Consider the following 22,630-nt stretch of genomic DNA (forward strand, 5'->3'; position numbering starts at 1 on the left):
TCCATCCGACTGCTGTTACCGGTGTCGAATCCTTGGTTAGTTGGCGCATACGATTAAACCAATCAAACGATGCATTCTTCTCTGGACACGTGCACACCGCACCGACTTGTCGCATCCACTACTCACAGACAAGGTTGCCGGAATCGGCATATCGAACGGCAGGATGGGCTGCCCACGCGTGACGTCACTAAACCCGGGCACGAGTACCACAACGGGGTTGGCAAGTCGGCGGCGCACCGGGCCATGGGTCAGCCAACATAAATGGCACGTGGATGGTCGTGATATTTTTTGCATGAACCGTCGCCGTGACCATTTGTATGGTGTGCATGTAAACACCTTTCACTCTTACCAACCACGCGCACCCAAATGCATCCATGACACCCACTATGTGAATGAATCCGAAATAAACGAGCTCAGACGTGAACATGAAGATGAGCATGTACTATCTCTGCACTGCGATCCGTGAAAACGGCTGGTCCTCAGAACTCAGGTGGTCGTGACAGCGTATGAGGAGACTAAAACATACTAAGACGCGCGGCCACTTATATGTCTGCAGTGCGCACTGTGAAAAGTACGTCAATCGCCAGGGCCCATCGCGATCTACCCCTCCCCCCCCCCATTGTCCTTCCCAGTTGCTCGGCAGGCGCTGCAATGTTGTCCGGGCCTCTGTTACCGTACCGGGGCCCTCGCAACAACTCTCGGGCCCCTCACATTGATCTTGCGTTGTTCCCACTTTCTAGAAGGTCTGCGCTATGGTCAGAGCCTTATAAACAGGGGTGTCGGCACGTATTGTTTCAGGACCGACGTCCCGCATTCTCCTGTCGTTTCCCTCTATCTGCGCATTGTGAATGTTGGCGGACAGCCGCAGCGTAGTGCGAATGTACCACAGCCATCACAGAATGCTCATAATCACGCGCGGGGGGGCCCAATCATGTGCTTTTTGCAATTATGTGACAGGGCTATCACCTGGCAGCGTAGCACTCCGCTCTGCATTCCGCAGTAGCAGAAGGTGCCTATTGCATTGATAGGACCTCCTGACAGCGCATTACCGACTGCGGGTGGGCAGCCGAAGGGTGGAGCTATTGAACAACTGTAGCCTTTTAGAAATACTTATAGTCGTGCTAGGAGGGCCAAACCGTTCATGTTTGGTAGCATTACGGGAGAGCTTTCAGCGGGCACCGTACCATGGTTCGAAGGCAGCTGTGTTCCAGCTTGATCCCCCGACTGGGCATTATTGAGTGTTGGTGGCCAGCTGGAGCAGAGTGGAGAGACGTCAGCCGTTTAACTGGAAGTGCGGGTCAGGAAGCAATCAAAATCACATCCCTCTCAACGTGATGTTGGCTTTCCGTGTGACTTTTTCGCATCTTTGTGGCCAAAACAGACCTCTCAGTTATAAGCTGTACCATGCAAGTCATTTTTGGATCCCGGTCATTTCATGGGATCTTACCATGCACAAATTTGGGTGTCAAACGAAACAATCTCGATTTCGGGGCCCAACACGATTCAGTAGACCAACAGTAGACCAAACGTTGTTAGTCATACAATATTCATCATGTGACCGCTGAACAAGTTGTGTCAATCTCATATTTAAATTGCGGGGAAAAGGCGTGTGGGCTTACGGTTGACGGGTTAAATCAGCGAAAACGTGAGGCATGCATCCACCAATTAGGTAATCATATCGGTTGATCAGTCTTTAACAAGCAGGTCCGCTGGGCCGAAAAAAACGCTTAAATTGCTGTTAAATACGCTCAGCCTTGAATTACGCTTGTGATATTTCGCAATCAAGGAAATTCAAAGTTTTTGAGCTTTAGCGCCAGCAGCTCAAGATCGTTTTTCGCTCTGTCTTTTGGAATGGATAAGCACGAATGAACGATCGAATTGGAAGATCGAAAACGCAATGCATGCGCCGGTAATTCGCGGCTCACTATCGGTATGATAGAGCCCCGTAAATTTCAAGGGGAGCTAAGAGATACGCTCCTCTTAGCAAACGAGAAGGAGGCGGCTGTCCCCTTGCCCTGGCGATGGCAGCCCTAGGTGCCTCCTTAGGGTCAGTACCCAGTAGTAGTTAGCTGCAGTAGTAGTTAACTGCGGCAGTAGTTATTTGCAGAGGCTTCGAATTAGGTCATAACAGTATGAACTAGCAGGTACTGATTGTCAGTCGTGTGCTGGTGTTGTAGGCAATACTAACGTTTGAAACCTGTCATCAATCACTACCAAGACAAAGATTCTAGGACAAAAATGTGCTTAGAAAAAGGACTTGTGCATTATGTAAATTCATACCCAGTTCTTCGTCAACAGATGTGCGTATTAAGCATGATGTGAAGTGCGCATGGTTAAAAAAACATGCACAAAAGCTATTACCAAAGACCTCGTACATAAATGTTTGCATAGTATAAAATATGCCTGCAAAACATGTGTTATGGCAAAAGGTCGACGGGAGGTAAATATTTCTGGAAAATAGTTCGCATGCATACATTAACACACAAAACTCATGTTAAACCAACTTAAGCACGGGGGCAAGCGAAAGGTTCGAGAGTCCATACTTCCCTGGATTTCAGCCTCAGTGCGTTATTTATGAATACTGAATACAGTACGAAACATTCATACACCTCTTTTTCCTTTCCCCAGGTTATTCGACGAGGAATGAGGTTATCAGTATTGCCTTATGCATGTGCAATGTTCCTCACATTTGCGCCGGACTATTTATGCAACTTTCAAGGGCATGGGCAAAGGCATTTGTTAATGCACATAATATAGATAACGCATATAATGTAGATAATGTAGATAATACAATGCACATAATGTAGATAACGGATTATACACGTAAATAAAACCCACGTGAAGAGAGATTGTACAAAAACACGCTTAAAACAGCGAGGGCTTGTGTTGGCTCAGTTGGTGTCCCCTCCTCCTCCATCTTATTGCTATGGAGATCAGCATTAGCCGCGGCAGACAGCACCGTGAATGAATTGTGTGAAGACCCCAAGCGCTTTTGTAAACAGGCTCCTGACAGCCATCCTGACGAATGATGCACGAAAAATACAGCGTTTATTTTCGCTGATTATGGATTTAGATGGACCATGAATGCGGCGAATGAAAAGCATAAGGACAAGTCAAATAAAGGCAACCGTTTGCTGGTGGCGAACGGTGGCATATATTTTAACTCTTTCATTTCGCGGATCTTTTTTTAAATGCGGTAGTTTCAGCGTCATCTGCGGGGGAGTCTTTGCTGAAGAAGCGCTTCCAGTTGCGAAATAATGTTAGTTCTACCGTCATAATGTTGCAAACATATTGGATCTAAATCTTACGTAATCAGACGGCCCTCTTTTAGAGCGACAAACAGCTTTGAGTTGTTCGAGACATGGTTTTTTCATCCCTTTTTTCACTTCTGTGAAGCATGCCGCATAGGAAGCACACATGAATGGTTTTGGCACGTCGATTGTTGTACAAAGGATCGTAGGCTGTCATATGGATTCACAGTTCTATGCCATAAACCCTCAGCTGATAACGAGGAGGGTGGTGCACCCCCCCCCCCTCCCCCGAAGTTTCTGAGGATATCTCTTTGGAACGTGCAATCGCGCCGAATGGTTCGGCATTCTATGACCATTCATTCTGTGTTTTGACGTCAAACACGTCCCTCCATCGATCTGGTTTTTGAAAATGTGTTTATTTGGGGTACTACAAGGTCCACGGCCGGCCGGCGCGAGCGGGGGAGCGGCAACAGACAGATCCGCCGATGGTGCACAGCGGTCAACACTGTTACAACAACAGAGCTATGCATAATAAACATAGTCTTAAACACATATTATATATATATATATATATATATATATATAGGAATGTATTCGGATTCCTATATATTTTTTTCGGTTATATATATATATATATATAATTATATATATATATATATACATAACACGTTTGTATAAACTGTATGCCATTTAGCTTCACTGTTACGTGAACATGGGCATGCCAAGCTGAAGAACGTCGTTTCCTAGAAGGATTTACATTTGATCTGTCCGAGTGCGGTAAAATATGGACCAAGAGACATCAAAGTGGCTACTAATCGCGAGGTCGCGTTGATTTTCCGCGGGCCTGTTTCTTTCTTCGTTTGGTAAAGAGAGGGATGACATCGACCGCTCCCCATCCTCATGAAAAACGGGAATTTGGGGCGAAGTTTTAATGACGCCATACGACGGGGTATCCGAATACATTCCTAGCTTGTAAATGCCGTTGCATACACATATATAGGTTGGCTAATAAAACCTGCTGGTATAGCTAAATCGAAAGCAACAGAATGATCAGATAACCTTCTGTCAGCTCGGGGCGTTATCATCAGGGATGTCTTGTTAGCCCTGTGACCCGCTTACCAAGGCATAAGCCGCGCCCCTGTGAACGTTACAGGCTGCATTCCGTGCAATATTAACGGAATAGAGGGGTACGCGCATGGCGTATTCGAATTCGCACCTTTACGAATGCGTTGCTTGCATCATGGACATACAGAGACGCTCAGCGCCCCCATGAGGATGATTGCAAGTCATTACTTTACAAAAACGTAGATGCGAAAAACTGGCAGTGGCTGATTTGCCCAAAACTAAACATTCCACAAAATTCAAAACGGGAAATGGGTAACTGTTTTGCATGATTTGGCATGCATGGGTCACATCAATGATAGATGAGAGATCACCTGCTCCGATTCTCTTAATTCGTACAGGAATAATCATCCTAAAAACAGCTTAAAATTCAGGGAGAACAGGTTAGGCTCAGCAATTTTTCCCTATTCAATTCCCTCCCCCCCCCCCAACTGCCAGTACGTTTTGCAAAAACTACCTACACCACTGCTTAACAGGCTTATGAGGTGGAGGGTATTACAATTTTCCCTTGGTGCAGTCATTGTTTCACGCTGAAGCTCAGCGAGAGTGACTGAGAAGTTTATTAAAAATTGATGGAAAACTGACGCTGAAAAAACATGCCTCTGCAGGCAATGTAGACAAAGCTGCTGTCATATAATTAGTAGTCTCGTTCCTTAGTGTCCTTGAAACGTACCAAAACAAACAGCCAGACAAGTAGACTAAAAATATCAGTTATAAGACTTGATTACAGTACTTTGAAGTTATGTCAACTATATAACTGAATAAACACGATAAAATGTACTTTCAATCTGAAATGACACCATATTTCAAGGGTTGAATGCTTTTTAATAAATAAAGAACTATCAGTTTAATTTTCGTGTTCATTTCCGTGGGGGTCAGCAACCGCAAAACTCATCGCTCGTGGTGGTGGGGGCTGGTGGTGTTGTCAGTTTAGGCTGGGGAAAAATTGGAGGTAAGGAGCTGTTCCGCTCACCTGTTCTCCGATTGCTTACAATGGCTACCTGTGATTGGCATTCTTCCTGTCATGTTTTTGGTCATTTATCCGGGAGCGAGCGGCCCAAATCGACGTACGACTGACATGCGCGGGAACTCTATGGGGAACCCGCCCCTTTGGTGGAATTTAGGATGTCATTATCTCAGGGATCTCCCCTCAAAATGGTATCGGGGTGCTTTTCTACGTTCATGGTGCCATTTCTGATGACCCGGTGTTGTGATTAGTTTGACAACTGCTGTTTGCCAAGGGAAAAGCTGAAAATGGTTATGATACGATCGCGGCGCATATTAATGGCGCACCTGTTGCTGTTGGGTGATCTGGGTTTACAGGATGAGCATATAGGTAGAAAGTAAGGAGAAGGAGCCAGATGCATTGTGTGCCTTGTATTACAAAGTAAATTATCATTTTTAGCATGGTAATGTACAATTTCATGGGCATGAGCATATCATATGCAGGATGATTGATGGTGTAGAAAGTAGGCTTTTCCATCCTATGTTTTGGAAGCTTGTTTGCCCTTTTGCAGCAAGGTGGATTTGGTTTTAATTTATTAGTGGTTGTTTTCATTGTTTAAAGTGTTCATCCATGGTTCAGATGATTCAATGTAGTAGCTGCATGTTACTAATCAAAAGAAGCTTTGCTGCATTATGCCAGTCTTTCTCTGCTTTGGTTGATCTCAAGGTTTATATTTCCTGTGATCAGATCAGCTATATCTGAGAGTTGTGGTTCAAACCAGGGTTGAGACGTCATACTGAAATATAATGGATCAGGATCAGGAAAATGTTTTTAAATGAGAAGAACTTTATATGTACATTTTTGTGTGAAATAGCAAGGGACACATCCTCTAGCCCTGTAGTGATGATACCCATGCTCACCACTAACACAAGCAAGCATTAGTGTGGCAGTATGGTTGCAAACTTGCCTTTAAAAACCACTGGAAGTGTAGTGAGCACAGGAAGGTTACCAGGGTATGCCTGCTGGAGGCAGGCCCATGCTAAATGTTCAGTGTGATGGCTGAGAAACAATGAGTGATATAAATTTGCTGCTGATAAGAGCTTGCAGTTTGCAATATGTATTATTTTGTCAAAGCAGTATTATGTTCAGACACTATGGGTAAGACACTAGCTTCTTCTATGAAGTTTTGGTATTGTGCAAGTTTTTGCTGATACAACTTGGGAGCTATTATCAGCAAGCGAGGGTATCAAACATCAGTTCAGTTTTTCTGTTACTGGCAGCTTTTTTATTCTAACAAAATTTTGGGGTATGCAGTTGGTTGTGGGCTTGTCAGAGTAGTGATTCCTCATATTTTATAAGATATTTAGTTTCAAGAGATATTTTTGCTATTCAGTGAATACAAACATGCAAAGTTCATGCAAAGCATTTGCACAGTCCCCACTTATTCTATGCAAGTTCAAAAATGTGTGTTATGTTGATTTGCAAAGAGGGCCATGTAGTCTGGCCTTTTTTAAGTAGAATTAGTTGCAGCTAGATTTTACTCATGCTGGCCATGCTGCTTACCAAAACAACAAGCTGCTTAGCACCATGTCAAAGTTGCCTAGCCACAGTGTATATAGTGGTCATCAGCCATTCTTGGCATCACACATGTTGCCGTAACACCTGTCCTCTGTGTTGCAGGCCTGGCTGCCTGCCCAGGATGGCGGTGGACCAATTCCTTTTGAAATGGAACAACCACCAGTCCAACTTTGTGGATGTGTTTGGCCAACTGCTGGATCAGGTATGTCATCCTCTCATATGTGGGTTCTAGCATGTTGCTCCTCAGAAGTTTATTTGTTTGACAACAGCTGTATATACAACAGTACAGACTATGCATTGACTGAGGGCATTTGCCAGAGCTGTGAGGAATCTGAGGGTTTTGAGACTGTTGAGAGCATTTAAGGACATCCATAATGTGATGGTGTTCTTATGGCTGATGTTGAATAATGACATGACGTGTCCTAATTAATCACTTTTCCTGAACAACCAAAAACCATGACCTTTACTAGCAGGATGCTACGTGCAGTAAAACTTTAACATTTAGCTACTGAAAGAGCCCTGGGATCAATTTGCAGGTGCTAATAAATTCCATCAGCAAAGGGCAGGTGTTATGGTGTCGTGTGCTGAAAATGCAAACGGCAGTGGCAACCAAAGGTTAAGCAGTATTCTTTACTTGCAAGGGACAAAAGACCCCCCCCCCCTCTCTCTTTTTAAAGTGAAGCCAGCATCTATGGCTCTGAGCATTCAGGTCACTGCCCCATGCTCCTCCCTTGCAGGCACAGGTTGTATTATGTTGTGTATTACATCGCCTAGTGATGTCACAGGGCACAAGCTGAGAGGCAGCAGACAGAGCTATGTCCGAACTGAGCAGGTGTTCATGAGTGTGCCTGGTCCTGACATTGCATGCTTGGGCCACGCCACTATGTGAAACTTTTAATAGTGCCTTGGGAGAGTATGGGTGCTGAATAATCACTGTGGTCAGGGTGTCCGAAAACCCTGTAACCAGTAACAAAACTAGATGTAGCCTGACTGCTGTGTGTTTTTAAATGGTGTGGCACGCAATGTTTCATCCTCATTGTTCACATTAACCCAGCACTGCCTGGGTTACTTCACCTCCTGGGGTCACCCGGAGGGGGGAGGGGAGGGGGCGGAATGGCCGCCTGGCTCGCATTCGGGAGCCTAACCACCAGAATAGAAATTTCGAATGGCAGTCAGTGTCCCTGGTCAACATTGTGCAAGAAAAGGCATGTTGACATCTGCCACGCACAGTTCGCGACATACATCGTTCAGTCCAATATCATCGTCTGCCAGAAAAACGGTAATTATTACCCAAGTACTTGGAAGGCATCAGGGCCGTCCAGCCCCTGCGTTATTAAGGGAGCAGCTTTGTACTGGCATCGGAGCCGTTGGTTCAGCAGCTTTCTTACCTGGGGGCGGGTGAAGTTTCACAAGATAATGGGAAGGGGGGCTGGGGGAGGAGGGGGAGGCTGAACAGAGAAAATGGCTAAAGCTGCCCGCAAAGGAGAACAACGACTCGCTCCCCGGATTTCTGTTCCCAAGGTTGGGGGAGCTAGAGCCCTCCCCTCCCCCTTCCTTGGCGTGAATGAGTCTGAAACTGTCAAGAAACGATAAAAACTTTCGAGTTGTGAATTGGGATGTTGTAAGAGGCCACACGGCTTGGTATATCCTGTTGCCATCAGCTTTTCAAGTTAGGAGTCAGGATGAAAGTAGCAGATGTAGGTGTGCGTTCATAAACCAGTCGCAGTAGACATCAATTCAGGTATTAATTTCTTAAATGCCCCCTCCACGTACACGATAAAAAACATGCCACTTGCGCACCTTAACGTCGAGTGTTAGCCTACCTCAACGTCCCAATTGCTTCATTAACTAACCAAACGAACCGCTACGACTGCCGTGTGTTTTGGGCATCAGGAGCTCTTCGACACACTTCCGTCCCTTCGAGGCGCGAATGGCTAAGAAGTGGTAGAACACATTGAGATGCGACTGCGCATGCCGGTGAGGTGTGTTTTCACTGCATCGTTCGCCACTTTCCTCGACTTCTTTCGGGGTTTCTCTATTTTGGAAACCGTGGCCCGTTGCTCAGGGTCGGGTTGGGTTAGGTTGAACTTTGGCCTGTTACTGACGCGGGGTCAGCAACTTCACTGGTCGAGGTTATCAACTCAGGTCGCACACCGAAATTCGCCTGATGTCGCCGTGGGTTCGGTTGACACCTAAGGCGCCTGTTGTCATGGTGGATTCGACTGGCACCTAGGCGCCTTGTTCCACCGTGGGTTCGATTGACACTTAAGGCGCCTGATATCACGGGAAGATAGTGAAGCCTGTGTGTGGGGGGGGGGGGGGGGTAACTATGTCATGGATCGGCATGACCACCCCCACCCTCCCCCACTACACTCCCGTCAACAGGCGGCGGTAGTCCGTAGTTGCGGTGGTCCGAACCACTCGGCTCCCAGGATTGGTATCCGCGAGACAAGCCGCGTGCGGCGGAAACCCGGGTCGTGATGATTCACGGCCAAGCAACGCCGGCGCCTTGGTTTTTGTTTACCGTCATATGGGCCTGGCGGCGTCACTTGACGAAACACTGACCGCCATGAGGACTTCGGCGTGGGTGCGCTCCCATCGTGATAATGACGGAACGAAACTCGGTATGACAGAAAGCCCCAGCTCTCATTTTGTCTGTTGTCGGCGGAAAGAGATGAGAATACCGTTGACGCAAAGGAATTTCACCGGTCTTGTGGCAACAAACAGCGACAGGGCATGCGATGTTGCTGGCCGTAATGGACGCCGTATGGCCAGTGCAGCCGGTACGCCCTAAAGCCCCAATCATCATCAGCTCCTGGTTGTGGCGGCTGTTCACTGTGCGCCGGTGTGAAACATGCACAATTGCGCGTTGCGACGAAGGGAGGGGATGTGCCGAGGCGAAGGGTCGGTGTGTGCCGAGGCGAATGAAGGGGGTGTGCCGAGGCGAAGGGAGGGTATGTGTCGAGGCGAAGGGCCTGCGTGTGCCGAGGCGAAGGGAGGGGATGTGCCGAGGCGAAGGGAGGGGGTGTTGCCGAGGCGAAGGGAGGGGTGTGCCGAGGCGAAGGGAGGGATGTGCCGAGGCGAAGGGAAGGGGTGTACCGTGGCGAAGGGACAGCGTGTGCCGAGGCGAGGGGAGAGGGTGTACAGAGGCGAAGGGTCGCTTTCGTCGGGGCGCAGTATGTCTGCGTTCGGTCGTTTGGCGACTACCCAGTCAAATTTGACCAAGGCTACATACCGAGTGGCCTATTATCGCGTGGTCTGCAGCCAGTGTCACAGTCGGTGCCTGCCAGTGAACGCCGTACATTAAACGTCTGCGTGACATCTCTTGTGAGGAGCAGTTGCCACAGTCGGTGCGCGCCAATGACCTCCGTAAATAACCCGTCGGCGTGAGACCTGGCTAGTGCTCGAGGCGCGCTGTGCGGTCATCTGTCTAGTGGGCAGCTGTGTCGACGCCGCTCTGTGCAGAGCTGGCCGGCAGACCGAGCCGTCTCCCCATAAACACCGACGAACCGACGTCTCAAACTGCTCGGGCTGATCCATGACGATGCAAATTATCTGATGTACGCGCGGCTGGGCTGAACATGAGCTACGCCACGCTTCCGTGTGACGACGGTGGGCTGGAATCGCGGGCAGCCCACACTCTTCTCCCGCGCAGATTGTCTCGGGATGGCATGCGGACTCCCTTTCGCACTTCCGACGTTCTGCTGCTTTGTTTTCACTCTGTCACTCACGCCGGCCTGGAATGCAATGGGATGTTCTGCCCGACATTGGAAGGGAACAAAGGCCGCTCCCGGCTCCGCCGCAACAGGTGTGTACAATGAATCGCTGCCGGGCCAGCGCCAAGGCCCTGGGAGCGCCCCTCCCCCTCCCCCCCACGCCTGCGGGCCGACCTTGAGCTGCGCCGGTCACGTGACTGCGGCCGACGGGCGGAGTTGCCGCCGCGCCGTCCGTCCGAGCCTGGACTGGGGACGTAGAGGGACGTGCCGTCAGCGGCGCACGGACGGGGCCTGCTCGGTACCGTATGACCGTCAGGGGAGGGTGGGGGCCGGGCTGGGGACGGAGAGGGACACGCCGTCAGCAGCGTACGGGCCTTCAAGGGAGGGTGAGGCCTGAACTGGGGACGGAGAGGGATACACCGTCAGCAGCGCACGGGCCTTCAAGAGAGGGTGAGACCTGGACTGGGGACGGAGAGGGATACGCCGTCAGCAGCGCACGGGCATCCAGGAGAGGGTGAGGCCTGGACTGGGGACGGAGAGGTACACGCCGTCAGCAGCGCACGGACGAGGCCTGCTCAGTACTGTCAGGCCGTCAGGGGAGGGTGGGCCTGAAATGGGAACGGAGAGGGACACATCGTCAGCAGCGTACGGACGGGGTCTTCCCATTACTCTTGCCATCAGGGGAGGCCCGAGCGCACCAGCAGCGGCTGCGGCAGCGACGAAACACGACACTCGCGGGCCGTAGTGCCACGTGACGAGAATGTAACAATTGGGAAAATAAACATGCTTTAGCATAAGTACCTTGAATATTAAGCGATTAAATAGACAGCGAGGATGATTGCCATCAATTTCGATAGGACTTCAGGTGCAGGCGCTGAAGTGTAAAGCTCAAAACTTTGAGTAGAAGTACTCAATCCTTCGGGTACAGGCGCTCTACACTTATAAAGGCCCGACGAAGACGCCTCTAAGCGCGTAGTGACACGTCATCGAACGCGAGGCTAGGCCTGGTTACACGCGGCGCCATGGGCATAGTTTCTGCTGACGATGTAGGGGATGTGTTGGAGCCTTCCCAGATATCGCCTAAACAGTTGGTGACGATGGCGTTCGAATCCAAAGTGCCTCTAGGTTGTTTATTTTCTCCTAGCTGCACAGGAGCTTTGGATATGAGTCGGACACGATGGCACCGTGCCAGCTGTGGGTGTGTCGTCGCGCGCTATCAACACATCAATGCTGGTAGATGTAACATTAATATTTGTGTGACAAAACTGCGACATTTCTGCTCAAGGAAATGACATTCTGGGAGATCTGGGAGCATTTGACGACCGAGTTTGGGCCTACTGAATGAATGTCTCAATCTGGCTGTTTCTTAGAATTGGGCGAACGGCCTGGTTCCCGAAATAAGCGTTTCATCCACAAAGAAAGTAGCACGAAAAACGAATGATAAGGCAAAATAACCATAACAGGGCCTTCAACACTCTGCTACTGCGCAGTGTTATGCATGTAAAGGGTACCGTGAGAAGCACGCCATATCTGTCCTGGCGCGGAAAATGTCACTGTTTAAGGCAATATTGTCCATACATACCGTGGCTTCAAGGGGAATGTAGAAAAAAATGGGTCAGGAGACGGCAAACTTTCCACACGTGTCTCTGAAAATTAAGTATGATCCGCTGCACGTGCTGCAGTTGTCAGCTGTTGCGGACTAGAGCTGAGATATTTAAGCTCTCAGGCTTTGAAATTATGAGCTAAGAAGCTCAAACGGGGAACTTCTTTTCCCCAGCAGCTGACGTCCGCAGAATCCAGTGCGGATCCTGCGGTCTTGAGGTGCTGCGGACTAGAGGGATATTACCTTCCGCAGGGCCGCAAGCGGGTGAACGACTCGACCTGAGCGGTCCTCAGGTCGAGTCGTCGCAACTGCACGCGTCCGCGTGGGACAGCCGGTGGTAGCGAACAATGCAATGGCCTCCCCACAAACCCCCACAAATGTGTTCCCCACCGGCTGTGTGCGGCCGCCACGCCGGCCTGCCGCCCCCCAGCCCGCCGGGACCGGGCCGCGGCCGCTGATGTGCGTGGCGCGCCGCTCGGCAGGAGGCCTTCACGGACGTGACGCTGGCCGCCGAGGGGCGCACCTTCCTGGCGCACAAGCTGGTGCTGTCGGCCTGCTCGCCGTACCTGCGCGACATACTGGAGCGCAACCCGTGCAAGCACCCGGTGGTGTTCCTGCGCGGCGTGTCGGCCGCCGAGCTGCACACCCTTCTGCAGTACATCTACCGGGGCGAGGCGCACGTGCGCCAGGACCAGCTGCCCGGTCAGTGGGCGGCGCCGCCGGCAGGGGCCCCTCTCTCTCCTAGCTCCTCAGTCGGCGCGCGGTCATGGACGAACGCCCCCCCGACTGGGGCGCCGTGGCTGGTGATTGGTGCGGCGGTCCGCTGTCTTGATATCTTTGCGGTTGGAACAGCGGTTTTCGATGCGGAAGCGGATGACAGCTCTATCGTGTGTTGGCTTGACGTGTATTGGCGACGGAGCGTGGCCAGCGACGTCCTGACCCTTATGGTCTGGCGCCGTCTGGTCTGTCGTGCCCCGTGGGGTCTGCTCTGTCGGTGCGCGACCGGTGCTGACGCCGCCTCCGACCCCGGCCCTGCCCTGCAGACCTGCTGCGCACGGCCACCGACCTGCAGATCAAGGGACTGGCCAGCGTGGGCGGCGAGCGGCCGGCCGCCGAGCCGCAGCTCAACCCGTACCCGTCGCCCCCCGCTGAGCACGCCGAGCCGGGTGCCGCCGGCCGGCCTGCAGGCGCGCGCCGCCGCCCTGCCCACCGCGCTCAACATGAGCACGCCGCCCGGACCGGCCGTGCTCGACTCGCTGCGGCTGCCGCTGCTCAACAAGGTGGGAGGGATGGGTGCCTGGCGTCGGACTCCGGGACTTTAAGCTTGGCGTCTCAGAAATAGCGTTCTCGATGGTCTGTACCGTCGGTGGTGTGTCACGGCCTGGTAACCTGGATGCCTTCTACAGATCCCCCAGCAGCATCCATTGCGTGTCTGTCTATGTCCGCCATGGCCCCGCCACCACCTCGCTCCCATTATGACTGGTCAGCGCCGGTCCTGAGGGCCTCTGTAACCAGTCATGTCCGCCGTGGCCCCGCCACCACCTCGCTCCCATTATGACTGGTCAGCGCCGGTCCTGAGGGCCTCTGTAACCAGTCATGTCCACCGTGGCCCCGCCACCACCTCGCTCCCATTATGACTGGTCAGCGCCGGTCCTGAGGGCCTCTGTAACCAGTCATGTCCGCCATGGCCCCGCCACCACCTCGCTCCCATTATGACTGGTCAGCGCCGGTCCTGAGGGCCTCTGTAACCAGCCATGTCCGCCGTGGCCCCGCCACCACCTCGCTCCCATTATGACTGATCATCGCCGGTCCTGAGGGCGTCTGTAACCAGTCGTGTGTCGCCTATTGCGACTGGTTGTTAAAGGTGGCCCTGTTACCCCTGTGTGATGCGGCGTCGCGCCCGGGACCTGCGGTGACTGCTGTGTGTGCCGCCGCCTGCAGCTGGGTGCCGCCACGTCTGAACGGGAGGCGGCGCCGCTCTCGCCGCCGCCGGCCGACGAGGACGTCCGCCCCGAAGACGGCGCGCTGCCCCTCATCACCTCGGTCAGTCGGTCAGGGAGGAGGACACTGCCCCTCATCACCTCGGTCAGTCGGTCAGGGAGGAGGACACTGTCCCTCGTCACCTCGGTCAGTCGGTCAGGGAGGAGGACACTGCCCCTCATCACCTCGGTCAGTCGGTCAGGGAGGAGGACACTGCCCCTCATCACCTCGGTCAGTCGGTCAGGGAGGAGGACACTGTCCCTCGTCACCTCGGTCAGTCGGTCAGGGAGGAGGACACTGCCCCTCATCACCTCGGTCAGTCGGTCAGGGAGGAGGACACTGCCCCTCATCACCTCGGTCAGTCGGTCAGGGAGGAGGACACTGCCCCTCATCACCTCGGTCAGTCGGTCCGGGGGAGGACACTGCCCCTCATCACATCGGTCAGTCAGGGGGGGCGCTGCCCCTCATCACCCCGATCAGTTAGGGGGAACACTGCCCCTCATCACTTTGGGTCAGAAGCGGGGGGGGGGGGGTCGGCGCGCTGCCCCCCCCCCCCCCCCATCATGCCACACTGAATTTCATGGCATGACAGTGCACTTATGGCATATGACACCGTATTTCACTCCATCAATACTTAGCTTCGCAGCATGTGTTCTGGGCGTTGCGAACTTGTGGAGCCGGCGTGAATAATCAATGCAGTTGGCGCACCCTGAAAACCAAATGGCAACTGCACGTGTGGAACCGTCCCGTGTTTTACTGAAGGGAATGCCTGTGCTTCTGACAACATGTCTGTTGGCTGGACGGATGGGAGGTGTGTTTGGATCTCACTGCTGTGTTTGACGCTGGCGCCGGGCTTCAGATAAAGACCGAGACGGACGACGAATCGCAAGGGCCGGCGGCAAACGTCGCTGGTGAGTGTGCCAGGCCCGGCCCCGGCCGTGGTCACCGGAGCCCAGAGAAGCGGCTGGGGAGGCGGACTGGGTTGTCATCGAAATAGTCCACTCGGCCGGCAGGCCACCACACACGACGTGTGGACGCTCTGGGCAGTTTGGTGCGATTTGCACGCAAACTGCACCCTCTGCATTCCTGTTTCCGCCATGTGTTGTACATTGTGCTATACATGCTTAGGGACGTATTGTCTCATTATTGCCTGCTTGCTGTACGTCTGCTAGAAGTTTTCAGCAATGTTTTGGTCATCCTGGCTAGCGTTTTGTTTCAGTCGTTCATGTGTTACGTCTGGCCACGGGAGGTAAACGTGTGCACCTTGCGCCAGATTTGTCCGAGGTGGTGGAGACGAAGTTCGGCGCGGAGGCGGCAAGCCCGGCGCGCCCGGTCAGCGGCATGGACAACACCCACATCCAGAGCCTGATCGCCCAGCTGGCGTCGCCCCGCTCGGCCACCGGCGGCGCCAAGAAGGTCGGTCCCGTGCCGCCGGTGGCGGCTTTGGCTAGGGTCCACTCAACACCCCCACGAGCCGAGGGGACGACAGGACCCGACTCGAGCCGGACCCGGACCCGGACCCGGACCCGGACCCGGACCCGGACCCGGACCCGGACCCGGACCCGGACCCGGACCCGGACCCGGTCCGGCTCAACACCCCCACGAGCCAAGGGGACGACATGAACTGGCTCGGGCCGGACCCGGATCCGGATCCGGATCCGGATCCGGATCCGGTCCGGCTCAACACCCCCGCGAGCCGGAGGGACGACCGGGCCCGGCTCCGGCTGAGCTGCGTCCGCCAGCTGTCACCCCTAGCACCGCAGAGCCGAAGGGAGCCTGCAGCGGAACTTGAAATGTGATGTAGAACTGAAGATTTTTTTGGCTGCCGCTCAAAGAACACCTCGAATGTGTACTCAGTGCACAGTCGGTGGACATCACTCATAGGGTTCAAAGCTAACCCCCGTCAACTTTTGGAGTAGCGATCAGTTTAATCCTCCGTCTTTTCCCGGTCCCTGGCTTCGTCTGACGTCCCTGCCGCGGCTCACGCAGCCCGCAGTATGCCGGGACCGTCAGGCAGCAGGCTGTCTCCTCGCCGACCTGGCTGGCAGTCCTGCCCCAGGCAGGAGCCGGTCTCCCGGCCGACCTGGCTGGCAGTCCCGTCTCAGGCAGGTGTCTGTCTCCCGGCCGACCTGGCTGGCAGTCCCGCCCCAGGCAGGAGCCGGTCTCCCGGCCGACCTGGCTGGCAGTCCCGTGTCAGGCAGGTGTCTGTCTCCCGGCCGACCTGGCTGGCAGTCCCGTCTCAGACAGGTGTCTGTCTCCCGGCCGACCTGGCTGGCAGTCCCGTCTGAGACAGGTGTCGGTCTCCCGGCCGACCTGGCTGACAGTCCCGTTTCAGGCAGCAGGCTGTCTCCCGGCCGACCTGGCTGGCAGTCCCGTCTCAGACAGCAGGCTGTCTGCCGGCCGACCTGGCTGGCAGTCCCGTCTCAGACAGGAGTCGGTCTGCCGGCCGACCTGGCTGGCAGTCCCGTCTCAGACAGGAGTCGGTCTCCTGGCCGACCTGGCTGGCAGTCCCGTCTTAGGCAGGTGTCGGTCGCCCGGCCGACCTGGCTGGCAGTCCCGTCTTAGGCAGGTGTCGGTCGCCCGGCCGACCTGGCTGGCAGTCCCGCCCCAGGCAGGAGCCGGTCTCCTGGCCGACCTGGTTGGCAACCCCGTCTCAGACAGGAGTCGGTCTGCCGGCCGACCTGGCTGGCAGTCCCGTCCCAAACAGGAGTCGGTCTCCTGGCCGACCTGGCTGGCAGTCCCGCTCCAGGCAGGAGTCGGTCTCCTGGCCAACCTGGCTGGCAGTCCCGCCCCAGGCAGGAGTCGGTCTCCTGGCCAACCTGGCTGGCAGTCCCGTCTTAGGCAGGTGTCGGTAGCCCGGCCGACCTAGCTGGCAGTCCCGCTCCAGGCAGGAGTCGGTCTCCCGACCGACCTGGCTGGCAGTCCCGCCTGAGCACCGACGCATCACTGGCTGGGGTTCGGGTCTGTACAGGGTGGGAGGCTCTGTGCCGGAGGTGCCGTCCCATGTACGCCGCATTACGTCCAACCTAACCAGAACTCAGTGTGTTCCAAATAGTGTCTCTGACACGGAGCCTCGCCCCGACCACGACTTGCTGCTCAGCCCCTCCCCCTCTCCAGTGTGGCAGAGTTCGGAGCCCTCCCAGTTCTGGATGTGGTGCTCATGAGAAAAACAAGCCGGCCTGTTATCGCCCATCGACACGAATCTTACCCGTCATCGCCCATCGGGAATGAATCCTGTCGGTCGTCGTCCATCGAGTGCGAATCCTGCCTGTTGGTGCAGCACCACTGGATAGTGCGCATCGCCCTGGAGAGCGTACAATCATGGCGCCTTTTGCGAGCCTTGGGTCTTTGAACAATACCCATTTGTCGTCCAGATAGCTACGTCGGCGCGTGCTTTCGCGTGAACTGAGCTCTGCGCTTTCAAGTTTTTGTTGACGTTTTTCATTTCGCTGCAAACGGCTTTTGGTGCTTTTTTGTCACGTCCAATTAGCATGACCTCTGCCCCCTGAACTGCCCTTGGCGCGAGTTTTTGCTTTGTATGTGAACTGTCCCCCCCCCCCCCCCCTCTCCCCTAGTCCGCTATCTCGAGCATAGGCGCTTCAACGATGGCTTGCAGAAGCTATTGTATTCCATTTGGATGGTAGTAATTAAGGTTCCTGTCCGAGTGGTGAAGGAACCCGATCTCCAATGAGATGAAAGGAACGAGAGAATAAAGACGAAGCCAAGGAATTCACCGTCTGCAAACCGCGAATTGGCTCACCTGTTGTTGTCGGCACTGTCGGCGCATTGACACAGCCAATTGTCAAAGGCAAATGTCACTGTTCTTGTGCCAAACGGTCGCAGCACCACTGCATACTCGTACGGCCACTGCCACTCCCTGTCGGACACAGCCCCACGGGGCTCTCGAGTATGCTGAGAGTGTCTAGTCGCCGAACATTCTACCATCACCCCGCCGTGACAGCTGCCCCATGCAGTGGTGCCGCACTGCCACACCGCTGACCTCTCCGTCTGTCGTGCGGAAGCCCCGGCCGCACAGCCGCCTTCTGACTGCTGTCATCCTGACCGGCCGTCATCTGCCGCCTGTCTGTCTGGCCAGCCACCGTTTGCCGCCTGTCCGTCTGACCGGCCTCCGTCTGCCGCCTGTCCGTCTGAGTTCCCCTGACCGGCCGCCCTCTGCCGTCTGTCTGTCTGACCGGCCTCCGTCTGCCGCCTGTCCGTCTGAGTTCCCCTGACCGGCCGCCCTCTGCCGTCTGTCTGTCTGACCGGCCTCCGTCTGCCGCCTGTCCGTCTGAGTTCCCCTGACCGGCCGCCCTCTGCCGTCTGTCTGTCTGACCGGCCTCCGTCTGCCGCCTGTCCGTCTGAGTTCCCCTGACCGGCCGCCCTCTGCCGTCTGTCTGCCTGACCGGCCTCCGTCTGCCGCCTGTCCGTCTGAGTTCCCCTGACCGGCCGCCCTCTGCCGTCTGTCTGTCTGACCGGCCTCCGTCTGCCGCCTGTCCGTCTGAGTTCCCCTGACCGGCCGCCCTCTGCCGTCTGTCTGTCTGACCGGCCTCCGTCTGCCGCCTGTCCGTCTGAGTTCCCCTGACCGGCCGCTCTCTGCCGCCTGTCCGCCTGACCGGCCGCCGTCTGCTGCCTGTCCCCCTGACCGGCCGCCGTCTGCCGTCTGTCCGCAGGGCCCGTACAGCTGCCGCTACTGCGGCGAGACATTCAAGGCCAAGGAGCACCTGAACAGGCACGAGCGCATCCACACGGGCGAGCGGCCGTTCCCCTGCGTGCTGTGCGGCAAACGCTTCAGCCGCAAGGACCACCTCAAGATCCACGTGCTGATCCACACCGGCGAGAAGCCGTACAGCTGCACCATGTGCAACAAGCGCTTCACGCAGAAGCAGACGCTGATCGAGCACGAGAACGTGCACCTGGGCCGGAAGCCGTTCCGCTGCGACCTCTGCGACGCCTCGTTCCCGGCTAGGGGTGAGTCGGCCGGCGGAGGCGAGTGCCGGTTTACGTCGCCCTCGGCCGCCCCGTGTAGTGGCTCGTAGCGGCCGGCGGGTGTCGCCACGGGCCGGGCACCAGCACGGCTGCTGCAGTCGGAGCGGTCCCGTAGCTAGCGTGGCGGGGGAGCTCCAGCTGTAGCGGCTGCGTTCAGTAGCGCTTGCTGGCCCATGTAGCGGTGCTGTCACTGTTAAAACGTATTTCCTTCGCCTTTTACGAGCTCATTTCCACTAGAATTAGACCATACAGAACTAGTCAGCTTGGTGTAGAGTAGTGTAATCTGCACTGTTTCTGTGTGCCTCAGCGAATCTGAGGCACGCGCGTGACAGCCGAGCCGCGCGCGTGCCCTGTTTGGGCCGTGTGACGGGCCGCCGGTGTGGGCGCCGCGCGGCCTCTCACCGGCGTCTTCCGCCAGGTAACCTCAAGTACCACAAGCGCAGCGTGCACGGCTGTGCCATGACCGCGCCCGGCAAGAGCGGCTCCGGCCTGGAGGCGGCCGACTAGCGGCGGCGGCGGCGCAGCGCGCGGGCCGCCACTCCGGTCAACGCCGGTCAACTTCGGTCCCGGACGCGTGGTCCGGTCCGGGGCGGGACGCTTGGTCGACGGCGCGTCCCGTCCCGCAGCAGGCAGGCATTATATACCAATGTACAACGCAACAAGGAGGCTTTTCGTTCACCCGGTTCGCACCCGACCATGCACGTACGTTTTAGCCCACCATACCTGTAGATAGGAGGCGGCGCGGCCGGGGCGGGCTCCGGCCGCGCCACGCCCAGTAGTACAACAGGCGGCGGCGGCGCCGCGCCGGCCGGCAGGGCGGCCCCTCCGGCGGCACCGCGGCGCTGGCGCGGCGGTGCGCAGCGCCGCGGCGAGCTGTCGGCCTCCGGTCGTCTGTGCGTGTGCGCGTGTGCGGGGTGACTGTGGGCGGCGGCGAGGGGGAGCGGCTGGAGAGGGGTGCACGGCCTCCAGGAGGCGCCCACCTGTTTGGGGTGCGGGCGAGTAGGGGGAGCTGGGCTTGGGGCGCCGGCGTGGCAGCCTGCCCGCCGGCGGTCTGTATGACTGCGAATCCTGCCCAGGTGGCCGAAATGCCGTGGCGAATTCTTCTGAGGGCGGCGGTTCGGCCGTGGCCTCTGGTGCGCGCCAGGGCCGACCTGCAGGCGTGCAGACATCGGCCCCGCCCCGCCCCGCCCCGTGCGCTCTGTGTACGTGTATCCGCCTGTCCGTTAGTGTGTGGCCTAACCCCCCGAGTAGGCGCGAGCATAGACTAACCCCAGGTCCTCAGCACCAGGCATTGAGTAGTAGCGTAGTAGCAGTAGCCGGTGTAGCCCTTCCGGCATCCGGCCCCGGCAATGTACCTCTGCCGTCTTCGGTGGCGCGCGAGGAGACGGAGAGACGCGGCGTGGCGTCGACAGAGCGGCTGCGCAGGGCCCGTTTGCAATTTTGTGAAGCTTTACTCCCAGTCTTGGCAACGCTGTGCAATGGCCGATCGCTGTAACATTCCATAGACGGGCGCGGCCGGCCCGCCCGACAGTCTCGCAGCGAGGCGGCACGCGCACCCGCCCGCCTCCTGCGGTTAGCGTGCCACCCATCGGTGCTATCGCGAACTGCTCGTTGTGTGCGTCGTCAACAGAGGCCGGCACCGGCGCCGGCGCGCGCGGTGCAGCCGCAGGTGTCTGCAGTGTGCCGATATGGGACCGGGTGACGGTCTGCTGGGGCACGGGTCGGACCCGCTGCCTGGCGCCGCTAAAGCGCAGGACACGCGCCGCCCCCAGTGCTTTACGGACGTGCCTTGCCGACGCGGCGCGCCGGCGCGCGGCGCGCCACAGCTTTACTGGGACGGGGCCGGCTGCCGCGGCAGGGCGTCTGCCTCCGGTGTGGGTGTGTGTGTGTTGTGGGTGTGGGTGGGTGGCCTCCGAGCCGCATCCGCTGCGCGCGTGCTCTGGGTGAGTGTCTGCCGATCCCCGCCGGCCGGCCGTGCGCTCGGTGTGGGCGGCGGTCGTGCCTGCTGTGTGCGTGTTCACCCGTCTGCCATGCAGTCTGTGGCGGGCTCAGCGCTCTCTGCGTCCCTGACCTCTGGCGAGCTGAGGCCGCCTGAGCAGCAGAGGTGCTCGGGCGGCCCCGGCGGACCGCGGCCGCTCAACGGAGGCCAGCCGTCTCGGTGGGACGCCCACCCCCGTTCCCGCTCATCCGCCGTGCTGCCCCGGCCGACCGGCGGCCGGCGCGGCGTGCGTCCATAGTGCCTTATCCACGTCTTCCTCGGTGGCCAGCCGTAGTGCGGTCGGGTCCGGCCTCCACTCTGATTCGTTGTTAGTCAGGGCCGGCGCGCGCGGGCCGCGCGCCGGCCCGTCCCCTGTCCTGGTCGCGGCGGGGCCGCGCCGAGCGCTGGCCCCTGCCGTGGCCGAGCGGCGGCGCGCTGGGAGCCTCACGCGGCCCGCCGGCGCCGCCGCTGGGGCGCTGGTCGAGCAGCTGGTGCCACAGTCTCGGCGCCCTCGACATCCGCTGCAGCGCAGGGGCTGGTGAGGCTGGTGGGGCGGGGCGAACGGCGCCAGGGCATGTCTTGTAACTGATTTAGGGGTGAAGCTCGTCGATAGTGATTTTACGGAGGGATTTAGCGCCCAGTAGTCCTACCCTGCAAAAGCAAAGTGAAGTGCGAAACTGAAAGGCAGGATCCACCAAGTAATGGAATCAGCACCCTCATCCGGCTCATATTTTTGTCATGCGACCTGGGTTCGAGTAGTGTGTGGCCGCCGCGGCGGTCCGAGCGGCGCTGGTCTGCGCCACGCCCCTGCAGCCGGGTGGTGCGGCCGGGCGGGCGGGCGTTTGGCGCCGGCGGACTCTTCCTTTGCGCGGCGCTGGTCGGGCCGTGGTACGGAGAGTGCTGGCCATTCTCTGGCCTGCCTATCATTCGCGCTCGGCGGAACCCCAAACACATATTCACATGCGTAGATGCGCTCATGAATAATCACCTCCCCGCCGTATGTCGGTGACATCTGCAACTGTTTCCGTTCACCGATTTTTACCAATGACTTGTTACTGTCGCATGTTTAACGGAAATGATAATTTTGCACGAATATGTACGTTAATTTTCAGTGAGAGTGTATCTTTACAAGTATATATCAGCGTTATGATCGGTTGCAATGAATGTAGTCAAATATACAACTATATTACTCAAAACATGTTTTTTTTATTTCGGCACGGCGTCTTAGCCAGGGTTTGGCGCCCAGAGAGCGTAAGAAGTCGGATTAAGGGGTTCTCGTGTCCAGTGTGTGTGCGTGTATGTGGGAAGAGTGGCATATATGATCCAAATTATGTGATGGTGTTCAAGGAGGTCTGTTATGGAAAGTGAACTATATACCGTCTTCCTGTGCAGCCAGGCACCATGGCGCATGACTATTTTGCCACACTCAGTACTGTCCATGGAGCAAATGCGAAGGGGCGAGCGACTGGC

General features: G+C 56.3%; 2 protein-coding genes across 2 annotated transcripts; both read left to right on the top strand.

Moving 5' to 3' along the window:
• Positions 1-5,297: 5,297 nt before the first annotated feature.
• Positions 5,298-14,177, top strand: LOC119104402 (longitudinals lacking protein-like). The gene is made up of 5 exons (XM_037228099.1): positions 5,298-5,325; positions 7,000-7,099; positions 12,699-12,918; positions 13,260-13,382; positions 14,158-14,177. Exons 2-5 carry the CDS (start codon positions 7,019-7,021, stop codon positions 14,175-14,177), a joined length of 444 nt encoding a protein of 147 aa, XP_037083994.1. The 5' UTR covers positions 5,298-5,325; positions 7,000-7,018.
• Positions 14,178-14,189: 12 nt separating this feature from the next.
• Positions 14,190-19,957, top strand: LOC119104239 (gastrula zinc finger protein XlCGF49.1-like). The gene is made up of 6 exons (XM_037227904.1): positions 14,190-14,241; positions 14,578-14,595; positions 15,056-15,107; positions 15,470-15,612; positions 18,867-19,164; positions 19,601-19,957. The coding sequence occupies exons 4-6, from the start codon at positions 15,538-15,540 to the stop codon at positions 19,687-19,689; spliced, it is 462 nt and encodes a 153-aa protein (XP_037083799.1). The 5' UTR covers positions 14,190-14,241; positions 14,578-14,595; positions 15,056-15,107; positions 15,470-15,537; the 3' UTR covers positions 19,690-19,957.
• The last annotated feature ends 2,673 nt before the right edge of the window (positions 19,958-22,630 follow it).

The sequence above is a fragment of the Pollicipes pollicipes genome, unplaced genomic scaffold, assembly GCF_011947565.3.
Source record: "Pollicipes pollicipes isolate AB1234 unplaced genomic scaffold, Ppol_2.1 Scaffold_6052;HRSCAF=7182_pilon_pilon_pilon, whole genome shotgun sequence".
Classification (NCBI taxonomy): domain Eukaryota; kingdom Metazoa; phylum Arthropoda; class Thecostraca; order Pollicipedomorpha; family Pollicipedidae; genus Pollicipes; species Pollicipes pollicipes.